The 12,365-nt window shown below is 40.0% G+C and overlaps 1 protein-coding gene across 6 annotated transcripts in view; it reads left to right on the top strand.

Moving 5' to 3' along the window:
* sobpa (sine oculis binding protein homolog a) overlaps nucleotides 1-10,503 on the top strand; it is a 38,029-nt gene extending 27,526 nt beyond the window's left edge. For all 6 annotated transcript variants that reach the window (XM_079856295.1, XM_079856298.1, XM_079856296.1 and 3 more), the window contains 2 exons: nucleotides 4,647-6,713; nucleotides 9,664-10,503. In XM_079856295.1, coding sequence (XP_079712421.1) covers nucleotides 4,647-6,701 — 2,055 coding nt within the window. In that variant the 3' untranslated portion in view covers nucleotides 6,702-6,713; nucleotides 9,664-10,503. The remainder of the gene's footprint in view (nucleotides 1-4,646; nucleotides 6,714-9,663) is intronic.
* The last annotated feature ends 1,862 nt before the right edge of the window (nucleotides 10,504-12,365 follow it).

Raw genomic sequence — 12,365 nt, 5'->3', positions numbered from 1 at the left:
ATTGTGTGATTGTGACCATGTCTGAAAGTCTTAAGTCATAATTTTGAAATATGGTGTGAACAAAACTTTTGACCTGTTTGTTCTAAAATGTTTTTTTTGGAAGCACTTTTTTTGTATTGTGACATTATTTTATTAAGTATGCAGTAATATTAAAATCCTAGCCAATACTGATAAACCAATAATTATTGTAATGTTATGGCTAATTTGTTCGATATAAAAATTCCATAAATTAATGTTAAAAAAGCACTAAAAAACTAAATCTGTCATTTTAAATGCTACAGATTACAGATTACAAATAATATATACAGTATGAAACATGAATTTTTACAATTCATATTTAGCAGTGCTATTAAATGATTAAATGAGTACTTTTTTTTTTGATTATTTTCAATATCAATACCTATAATAATAGGTAGGCTATTATAGATCAGATATCATTCCTAGTCAATATTGTAATGAGATATATCATACCAATCATATCAACTTAACGGCAATTATCATTATTAATGTATATATTGTTTTTTTTTTGCATTACAGTGATGAGAATAATGTCACAATCAAAAACATGACGACTCTAAAATAACTTCTTAATGTGGTTTTTATATTTTGGAGTGAGATATGACCCAGAAATTCCTTGCCATTATTTTATAGTGCAAAAACAGCATCGCAAAATTGTTTTAGCTTCTGTTGATTAAGACTTAGCACTTGACACAAGACTGGTCATATCACACATATCTGCTCATCTATTTTATTAGCTGTAAAATCAGTTTGTTATACATCTCTGACATTCCATTTTTCATGTTTTTATTTAAACATTGTCAATCTGCATTAATTGAATGTTACTGTTTGCCACATGAATGGACAAGTGGGATATGTGCATGTGTGTGTGTATAAAATCAGCATATGGCTGGTCGAGAACAGACACATTCTGGGGACAGAGGGTGTGTGTGATGCGAAAAGAAAAGCATTAGCACGGAAACTTCCTTTCTAACATTGAGTTTGCAGCCGTACGTTAGCAGGTAATTACAGTAAAAGAGCATACAGCTTCTCGCAGCATGGTCACGGACATCGGCTTAACGGCTACAGCAGAAGTAAATGACAGTAATTACCTCTCAACCATGTTAGAGAGAGAGAGAGAGAAAGGCAAAATAAGGGTGAGTGAAAGATTAAGAGAGAGAGAGAGACAGTGGATTGAGAGAGAGAGAGAGAGAGAGAGAGAGAGAGAGAGAGAGAGAGAGAGAGAGAGAGAGAGAGAAAAGAAGTCCATTAGGGTAATGTGCAGTAAAATTTCTCTTAGAGAGCCGTGACTCGTTAAGTGGTCTCCATCTGTCTCGCTTTTTAAACTCAGGAAATATGAAAATCATTTATAATTGAGAATATCCAGGCTCGCCTTGAGCTGTTTTGCGCTTGTTAACTGGCATGGTTAGAGCTTCCATATTTAAAACTTAAAACTTCATTAGAACATCACATGGATTCATGAATGAGTGGCGTCTGTCAGCCCCAGCTTCTTTCATATCAAGTCGATTTCAGCAAGGTTGGAATACTAAGTATGTAAGATTTGTATGTAGGCAGTCTGCCATATTGATTTGATATCCTCATGCGTCGTGTCAAAATGTTTTTGTTTTAAATGGATTCTTAAACTTAAAAAAATGAATTAATTTGAACTAATTTTATTAATTAGTATTTTACAGTAAAAATATCTAAACATCCTTAAGTAAGGGATAATGTACAGCGAGGCGGTTGTTATAGCGAATAACAGAGACGGGTCTTGAGTCAGCCTGTCGGGGTTGTTATTCGCTATAACAACCGCCTCGCTGTACATTATCCCGCTTATTACATGGCTACCTTCAAAATAAATAAATAATTTGACACAAAATATTGATTTAAAAAGGAGTTTATTGATTTAAAAACGATTGTATTGCTTCCGCTAAAGAAAATAGTCCGTTCCGCGTCCATAGCAACGCTCTGTTTTTCATGGCAACTGTGTGTTATACTTCGCAGCGGTCTATCAAGAATTATTACATGGCTTGGTTGAATTCCAATGTAGAATGCGGTCTGTTATTTCTTGATAACAGACCGCTGCGAAGTATAACAGACCGTTGCCATGAAAAACAGCGCGTTGCTATGGACGCGGAACGGACTATTTTCTTTGGCGGAAGCAATACAATCGTTTTTAAATCAATAAACTCCTTTTTAAATCAATAATTCGTGGCAAATTATTTATTTATTTTGTAGGTAGCCATGTAATAAGCGGGATAATGTATAGAGAGGCGGTCGTTATAGCGAATAACAACCCCTTCAGGCTGATTCAAGACCCCTCCGCTTCGCGTCGTGGTCCTGTTCAGCCTGTCGGGGTTGTTCTTCGCTATAACGACCGCCTCTCTATACATTATACCTTACATAACAGACCGCATTCTACATTGGAATTCAACCAAGCCATGTAATAAAACAACATACATGTTGTCGCGAAGCAAAGTCTTATAATAAAACTTTTCAGAGAATATAGCTCGAAGTTTCCCAACTTATTTTAAACAAAAACCTCATTGTAATATAGCAGAGCTGTGCATACAGCGAAAAAAACAACAACAAAAAAACTATTTGTGGGGTCAAAAATATAAATAAATCATTCAATATATATTTTATCTGAAAAGTCTTATTTTATGCACGTATCTAAAGTAAATTAATTTTGTTTTAAGAATGTTTTTGTTTTTGTGTCTGAATGTGTTACTATGTGTGAATATGTGACCATGTCTCGTCCAAGCCAGTGATTTCACATGATCCAGCTTTCTCTTCCTTACTTCCTTTTCTCTTTCTCTCTTTCTCTCTCTCTCTTTATCTGTGTGATGAATGTCCATCATTGACAGTAGTGGCATATGATAAATGCCTTCATTATCTTCAGTGGAACTCTGGCTTTGGCAGTCAATTCACTAGTCTTAAGAGAAATCTCTGTCTCTGCAGTCCGCTCAGGCAGGCCTGGGGCAAATCATTTTCAGATTCAAAAAAGCATTGTTGGTTTTAAAATTAAAGGCGTAAGGTTGCCAACACATTAGTAAACGGTACACACTTTTGAACAGCACACATATCAAGGAGTTTGTAGCTATTAGATTTCTATTGTGTTCAGCATGTGTGGAGTTACGGGATTAGATTAAGAAGTGTAATTTTGGGGCAGATTCACCACTGCAGCACTTTAGCATGCAGTGTTTTAGTGTTTTCTATAATAATTATTAGACTTATAATGGATAGCTCTACCACAATCTAGCACTTAGAACTGACTCACAAGATGGAGAATTTTAAGTATTTGAGTGTGTTTGCAGTTGCACCATTACTTAATCTGCATAAATCTTTAAGTGAATTGGAAGCTAAAAAAAAAAACCTCAAAAAGTGCATGCAAATAAACAACGTAATTCATTCTCTGTAAATTGCCTCTTCTGTCTGCAGTTAGTTGTGTTGCCAGGTCTGTCTGTGTCTACTTTGTCTGTCTTTTTGACAAGCCAATGTTTGCAAACCTCTTTCTATGTACTCTACTCGCCAGGCCTGAGGCAAATTTTTGTCTATCTGCACTCAACTACTTCAACTGACCTCCTCTCTGGAGATTAACAGCCTTACCAACTCCACGACACTTTTGTCGAGTGGTTAGACAGACAAAACTATCCTGGCAGAAAGAGTGTCAGAGAAAAAGTGAGAGAACAAGTGGTTAATCATTTAGTACTTCCTTATTGGATATTCATGGCTATGTTCATCTTTCTATGGTGTGTATATCCCCCTGTTAAATTACTCTATTCTTTGTCTTAGCAGAACACATCATATCCTTTAATTACCCAGAGTTCCATCTCCCTTTCTATTCTGTCGCACTCATACATGCTCACGCAAACAAGGTTTAAGCCCCTCGTTCCTGTCTATCTCAGTCTGTTGTCTCTGTCTTTCTCAGTTAGTGTCATCTGCTGTGCCACAGATACACACTCACACACACACACACTCAGAATCCACATGCATAATTGCCCCTTGAAGGGAAAACCTTTTAGTCGTAGCTGTCAGTTTGACCCTGCAGCTTGCCTTAGGCAGCTGACTCCTGACATCTTGTAATGAGTGTGTCTGTGTATGAGGATGTATGTGTTAAAAATACAGAGACATTGTGTTAGAAAGAGTTAGAGAACGTTAATCAGAGAAAAACTCAAAACTCTCTCCTTTATCATTTTTTATATTTTTTTATATTATTTTATTTTATATGTATTTATTGGTTAAATGTTTAACTGTAATATTAATAATTTCATTATGATTAATTATTTTACAATTCATATATATTTTTACTTTTGTCATCTGTGAGAGATGATCATCTGAGAGCTTTTTTATTTTAATCTTTCATGACATAAACCACATTTCTCTTCACACTTAGGTGGTTATAAAGCTATCTCTTTAATCCCCTAAACCCTATAATCTTACAAAAATCGGACACTTTACAAAACACACACTTCACATTCTGCGTTCTAAGTGGCTCTCTTAGTCATAAAGAAGGACAGCCATACTCTTTTAATGATGCCTTAGTCCATGGAGAGTGTTTAGATTAGAATTTGTATACTTTAAAATAGACATTGTGAATAATTAAGCTCTAGTTTACATTGTTCACTTTGCGGTTGTTCATGTTACAGGTCTGCGATTGGTGCAAACACATCCGCCACACTAAGGAATACCTGGATTTTGGAGCGGGTGAGAGGCGGCTTCAATTCTGCAGTGCAAAGTGTCTGAACCAATATAAGATGGACATATTCTATAAAGAGACTCAGGCCGCACTGCCAGGGGGTCTGTGTAACCCTCCTCTCCCCACGAGTGATACGAAATCAGAGAGTGGAGGAGGTGTACAGCTCCTTACACCTGAGTCCTGGAGTGCACCTCTAAGCGAGCTCCGCAGTCGTAGGGTGCCTTCACCAGGAGGTGCCCCCACTGTAGCCGGACCTTCTGGATCCACGTCGGGATCGCCATCTGAAACCGGAACTGTGTGTTCCTCCTCGTCCTCGTCATCCTCGTCTTCATCATATACGAAAATCCCCACACCACGGCCACACGAAAGCCCCGCATTACCGCCACACCCTCAACCACATATAGCAGGTTTACATCCAGCTCTGGGTATGCCTCCTGGTAGCCCGCCGATGGTCATGACACCCCGTGGCCCGGTCCCTCTCCCTCTCTTTATGGAGCACCAGATGATGCAGCAGATGCGGCCTCCGTTCTTACGTCCCCCAGGCCCCAACAGCCCTCATTCCAATCCCATGATTCCTGGCATTGGGCCGCCACCACCTCCTCGGACTTTGGGTCCTCCATCAAGCCCCATGCACCGCCCACTCCTTTCCCCCCATTTACACCCGTCCTCCAACCCAAACCTTTCTGGGAACCCTACAGGTATGATGCCCCCTCACCATGCCGGCCACATGCCAGGCTTGCCTTTCCCCCCAGTTAACATGATGTCAGCTGGACCCATCCCAGTTCCGCCCATGATGAATTTTGGCATGCCTTCTCTGGCCCCCTTAGTGCCACCACCAACATTATTAGTGCCCTATCCAGTGATTGTGCCATTACCAGTCCCCATACCCATTCCGGTGCCCATACCGTTCAGTCCGCAGGCATCAGGTGACCGACCAGGAAATGACGGAACACTTCCGAATGCTGCAAGCGAGCGGAGCTTTTCAAAAGCACCGCGGTCATTTTCTCCCGGCTCCTCCAGAGGGGAAGAAAGGGACTTTCACCAAGACCCTCCCACCTCAGATACACTCTCACCAGGATTTTCCAAACAGATGGACCAGGGTAGGACAAACATGGCTGATATGTTGGTTAAAACAGAAAACTCTGGTAACAAAAGCTCTGGACACTCCCATAAAGACACACCAGCAGACGGAGTCATTGATCTAACGACCAGTTGGCGTTCCCGACAACAGCTAGTGATCCAGAGGGCTGTATCCTGCGTGCAGGTAAAAGCAGAGCCCGGGTTAAGCCCACCACCTGCACTTTTAAGTGAAACGGAGGTGGATGGGTCAGCTAGTTCTAGCACAGGGACGATAGAAGATAACATCAGAGACAGAAATGCTGAAAGCCCATTGGCTAGTGTGGCTCTGCCTTGTGCTGACCCGTCCTTCTGCAGCGGCACGCCGCCACTTTCTCAACCAATCACATGCAGCGCCTCCACTGTTTCTAGCAACACCACCACATCTAAAACTGAGCCTGCCTCTGCTACTCCCTGCAATGTGATCGTTAACGGGAGCTGTAACGTGCCTCCAGCAGAGAGTTCGATCAGAACGCCTTCGCTAGAGCAGCGCCCTCTGGTGGACCCCTGCCGCAGGACTGCTGCTGTGTGCGACGAGCCTGCGGGCGCAGATCTAGAAGGAGAGGACCTGAAAGAGAACAGCTGCTTGGCCACAGAAAGAGACTTGGCAGGTAAGAGAAGCTCAAATGACCAGTCTGCCATTACAGCGGGAACAGGGGAGGACAAACCTCAGAGCCCTGAAGATGACCCATCTGGTGAGGACCATGCTTATGCCCTGCCCCTAATGCCCAAACCTGGCTGTGTCATTCAGCCCGTGCCCAAACCTGCTGACAAAACTGCTGCCATCTTGCCCTGTGGCTTGACAGCCCCATTAACGGGAACCGTTCCAATGGAAATGGAGCCTCCGCTGAAGAGAAGGTGTCTGCGTATCCGCAATCAGAACAAGTGAAATAGAGGACAGGTGAGAATCAGATTTTGTCAACTTTCTTAGTAGTCATAAGTTTAATAAAATTTTACATAAAATTTGTAAGCACTACAAATGCTGTCAAATATGTATGTGCTTTGTTACAAATTAGTTTAAAAGGTATAGTTTACATACACACAAAAATATTTTAATTTTAAATCACCCATGTTGCAAAACTGTATAATTTTCTTCTGTAAAAGACAAAAGCATGATATGAATATTGTAGTTTATCGATTATTCCATGCAATTAAACAAGAAATTGGAGCTTTTAAATGGATGCAAGCAGGAAGCAAAAGCACCACAAAAGTATCACAAAAAAGTCCATGGCTGTATCTGAAATCGCATACTTCCCTATAGGCAAAAAACAGTTTGTCACAAAAGAAGTATGTCTGAATTCACAGGACTCATAAAATAGTTGGCACATATTACCTGGATGATCTACTACTTCCAGCGAAATTCTGAAGTGTGCATATGATGGACACTTTACTATCCCATGAGGCCACTGGAGAGGATTTGTGAATGGCAGTGAAGTGACACAACTGATGATGCAAAGCTGAATTTTCAGCAGCCATTACTCCAGTATACAGTGTCACAGATGTTGAAAACAGTGCTGCTTAAAGGAGAAGTTCACTTTTAAAATGAAAATTCTGTCATCATATACTCACCATCATGTTGTTTCAAAGCTGTATGAATTTCTTTCTTATGCTGAACAGAAAGGAAGATATTTAGAAGAATATCAGTAACCAGACAGTTTTTGGGTCCCAATGACTTCCATAGTAGGAAAAAAATATACTATGGAAGTCATTGGGACCCAAAAACTGTCTGGTTACTGATATTCTTCTAAATATCTTCCTTTCTGTTCAGCATAAGAAAGAAATTCATACAGCTTTGAAACAACATGAGGGTGAGTATATGATGACAGAATTTTCATTTTAAAAGTGAACTTCTCCTTTAATTAAAAAAAAACTATATATATTGTATGAATAGAAGGTCCAAAGGAAGAGCATTTATTTTAATAGTCTTTACGGTCACTTTTGTTAAAGGATAATTCCGGTATTTAACACATTGAGTCTATTTTGTAGTTTGTTTTGGATGAACTAGAGTGGTGGACACAGAAATGTTGACGATGGGTCCTGTCTCGACTTTTTGACTCTTTTAGAATCGCCTTTGACCGCTTCAGAGTGGCTGGCTACGGGCATGCACGAACATGTCCTTAACGTTCTTAAAACAACCCTTAACGTTCGTTTTCAAAACTGTGCAACTCACCGAGTGGTTACTGGTGTTCGTTGATGATTAAAAACAAATATATCGGCGCAATGTATGATTTCAATCCGTGTTATTTGCTATAGTGGAACTATTTTTTCAGATACCTCACAACCGCGTATAAACTTACGCTCGATATTTGAGTCTGAAGCGTTAGCACACTCCCGACCACTTGATGGCGACAACCACTTTGCCATACAAGGACGCTGTACGGGAGCACAGTTGCTCTGCTCACGCTAGCCTTCTGAGAGACGGAGAACTGAGCAAAAAGACTACAACCAAATGTAAACAGCCCCCTTTTCCGTTTCCGGTAGCGCAGTAATATCAACGAGCAATGAGTCCTCCAACAGAAATCAATGGGATTTTACGAAATGAAAAATAAAACAGGACAGAAACTGTATTTCGCTACGCTACTTGTTTTTAATCATCAACGAACACCACTAACCACCCGGTGAGTTGCACAGTTTTGAAAACGAACGTTAAGGGTTGTTTTAAGGACATGTTCGTGCATGCCCGTAGACAGCCACTCCGAAGCGGTCAAAGGCGATTCTAAAAGAGTCAAAAAATCGAGACCGGACCCATCGTCAACATTTCTGTGTCCACCACTCTAGTTCATCCAAAACAAACTACAAAATAGACTAAATGTGTTAAATACCGGAATTATCCTTTAAATTTAATGCACCTTTGCTGAACAATGTTAGCCTGGAAATCCAGACCTAAATCTAAAAGATTAATGGTCTGGCGTCGACTAATGAAAATCGCCCAGCTCGAGGGGCGGCACCAAGCATGCATTTGAAAATCTCACTGCATGCAATTGGATAACACTACGACCAATCACAACAATAAACCCCATACGCTTAGCTACCAGCGGAGCTAACTGGTAGATTAGACTCTTACCGTATCCGGTTGGCAAAACAGCAAAAACGTCCACCTTGCAAAGGAACGATTCGAGTGGCGTCTTCTGTTCCTGTTTTAGATAAAAAGCCAAGTCTAACTCGTTCATTGTAGCGGCCAAAGACGTTTCAAACAACTGGTATTCATCCATAGCCATCTTGCAATGTTTACTAATGACTTCGACGTCGCAGCGCTGTAGTCATCTGTTTAGCTTGCCTCTGGCCCGCCTATATCAGATAACCCGATGTGATTGGTGCAGCTCAGATCGAGGGGCATATTTAATGAGCATCATTACTCAACATCAGAGTAACTCGCTGAGCAAATTCAACTTGTGCTCTCGCGAGAACTCTGGATTACCAGGGTAGAACAATGTATTCCTTAAAAAAAGATCTTACTGACTTTAAACTTTTCAATAGTATTATGCATATAGTCCTATACAATAACTTTGTGTTATGGACAGAGCAAAATGTTACATTATAATATGTTATAAATCAACATTATTATACAATACATTGGGAAATATTCCACTTAAGTGGGTTATTAACCGTGAGTCAGTTGAACCCAAGAAGTGTATCAGTCAGATTAATGAATTAGGCAGTCTAGATCAACTGATTCATTGTTCAATACTCTATCCCTTTAATACTCTGATAACTCTTACATTTATATCTGAATTGTTCCTTTAGCCCCATGAACCACTCAGACTGATCGAAAAAGACCAACAAGTCTGAATGCAATAATTTACCTATCACTACCTCTTCTCTCTTTAATTTTCCCCACCTCTCTTTCATAGATGTTAACATCTCACCAAAGGGAAAAAGAGGACTGCACTACAGCAGAGACCATCAGCTGTCCACAGGCTCCACAATTCAGCCAATCAAGATGTCAGCCTTGTTTTCTCCACCTTTCCAAACCCTCACATACACGTTCTGACTTGATATGCACAAAGATCATCCGGATTGGACAGAAGTCAGCTCCGTCTCCACCCCTTTCGGCTAAACAAAGACTGACATAAAGTGTTAACCTGGGAAGTAGATCGGCTGTGATGTTTGACCTCACTTGCGATGTCTTCAGGCATAGTCTGTTCTCAGTCTGCTTGTTCTTGTCCTCTTCACTCGACCCTCCATCCATGTCTTGTTGTTGAGAAGATTTTCCCCCTACTGGTTGGAGGCGGCATTGCAGTGCAAGTCAATGGTGTACATATACAGATTTCAAAGAGGGCGGAGCTTAAGCCAAACACAATAGGTCTGCCAGGCTGCCAATCAAACATGCTCATGAATATCTGAAATTGGAACAGGGCCTGTTAAATCCTGCCACAGATGGATGGACCAGTTTTCTGCTTTGCCTGTGCATTCAAAGAAGTTCGGTTTAATCTGTCTGCACGTTTGTGGTCTGATGCTAGCGATTCAATAGCTTCAGTTAGAAAGACTAATACAGATGCAGAGCCGCTTTAAAAGATGGACAGAAAGCTCTCTGAAAAGTCTCTCCACTCAAATCTTTCTCTCGCTCTCCCCCTCACTTCCTCTGACTATGCGTATCAGTATCTGCAACACCAGCAAAACACTCTGTAGTCTTTCTTAACCTCTTTCCTTTCTGTCCTTTCTGAGGGAGAGGTGTTTCGGAACTGGACACCAAAAAAAAATGACAGGAAGAGAGAAACGTACACAACCTGGAGGGAGTACAAAAATCACAGAGGGAGCACAAAAACAGAAGGATGGAGTGAACTTTCATTTCATCGCTGGGAAGATGCTGGAAAGTCATCCACCGTTGGAGGAGAAAACTAGAAGATAAGTAGTCTGTACTACTGGAGAAACGTGTTTGTGGATTGTTTGCTGGTTTATTGTGAACCAATGAAAATTCATTTACTCATCGATTTGACTTGAGGATTACAGGGTACAGACCTCACCAAGCATTTTGGCGAACTGTTAAAATGGCTGCTAGCTTTGTGGCCATTGGCTTGGAGACTGTCCCACCCAGTCTGTTCCATCACACAAATGCTCATTGCCATGCCGCATGGCTCAACCAAGAGTCTGTCTAACACTGCTGGTGGGTTGTGTACACACTGCCCTGATGTATCAGATGGCTGGATTGAAATCAGTGTCCACAGGGGCATTTGGGTTGGATTTCTCATTATTTATCATCGTCCATCATATTGCGGTGCTCTTATTTAAGAAAAATCCCTCCTGGGTTTCCTATCAGAATACAATCAAAACCAGTGGAGAGGTCAGTAAGTGTTTCGGGCAGCAGTGAGCTGGTGTCAAGGGTGCATTCCTGAGGGTTTTTTTATGCTTTATTTCTTTTGCCAAATCCCAATCAGTGCTAAATTATGTTCATCACTTCCTTTCCAGCTACGGTTACAGGAACAGTTCAGTTAGTTCCAAGGTGCCCTTAGTGTAGAGTTCACTTACACCAGATGCCAAGAACATTTTGCTTAAATGTGGACTGAGTTGGCTAGGTGGACATAGAGCCAAAATGATTTTAGTTACATAGAGTACTGTAAGATCCGAATGCAGGGTTTAGCACCTAAATGCACAGGTTATTTGTTTTGACTAAAGAGGAGGAGTGAACCTTAAAGCTGTGTGTGTGTGTGTGTGTGTGTGTGTGTGGGAGAAGGTGTATCAAATTTCTGGCCAAAACCAAAACAGAGTTCAGTTTGACAAAACATTCAAGTTTGCCAATTTATTTTGGGAGAAGGTCTAAAATTCAAGTCAAAAATATGTCATGCAAGGTGATAGAAATCACAATGAGGATAAAAACAAAAGACACAGATCAAACACACACTCTCTGGCGATTTGACAATACGGTAACACTTTACAATAAGGTTCATTAGTTAATATTAATGTAACATGAACTAACAATGAGCAATACATTTGTTACAGTATTTATTCATCTTTGTTAATATTAGTCAATAAAAATACAGCTGTTCATTGTTTGTTCATGTTAGTTCACAGTGCATTAACTAATGTTAACAAATACAACCTTTGATTTTAATAACATATAAGTAAATGTTGGAATTAATATTAACTAAGATCAATAAATGCTGAAGAAGTTTTGTTCATTCTTAGTTCATGTTAATTAAGGTAGTTAATTAATGTTAACTAATGAACCTTATTGCAAAGTGTTATCGACAATACTTACTGACAAAGATTTAAATTATACATGAAAAGAGGAATAAGACCTAAACGTTTCCCTTTCTATTTAAACAATTTTCTGAGAGAAGAATTTAAGATAAGACATTTTTTATAATATTTTTTGTTTACTTTTTGTTTTATTTTCTTTTTGCATTTTTTATTTACATTTTCAGTTTTTTTCCTTGTCTTTTGTCTTAGTTTTTTCAGTTTTTTCCCTTGTCTTTTGTCTTTGTTTTTTCTGTTTTTTTTTTCCTTGTCTTTTGTCTTTGTTTTGTTGACTTTTTTATGTTCTTTTTTATTTTAACTGGCCAACACTGACTCAAATCTCCCCTCTCTTGCCTTCAACCTTTACCACTTCTCTCTC

Source organism: Squalius cephalus (genome assembly GCF_949319135.1).
Source record: "Squalius cephalus genome assembly, chromosome: 21".
NCBI classification, from domain to species: Eukaryota; Metazoa; Chordata; class Actinopteri; order Cypriniformes; family Leuciscidae; genus Squalius; species Squalius cephalus.
This window is presented reverse-complemented; position numbering and strand designations above follow the sequence as displayed.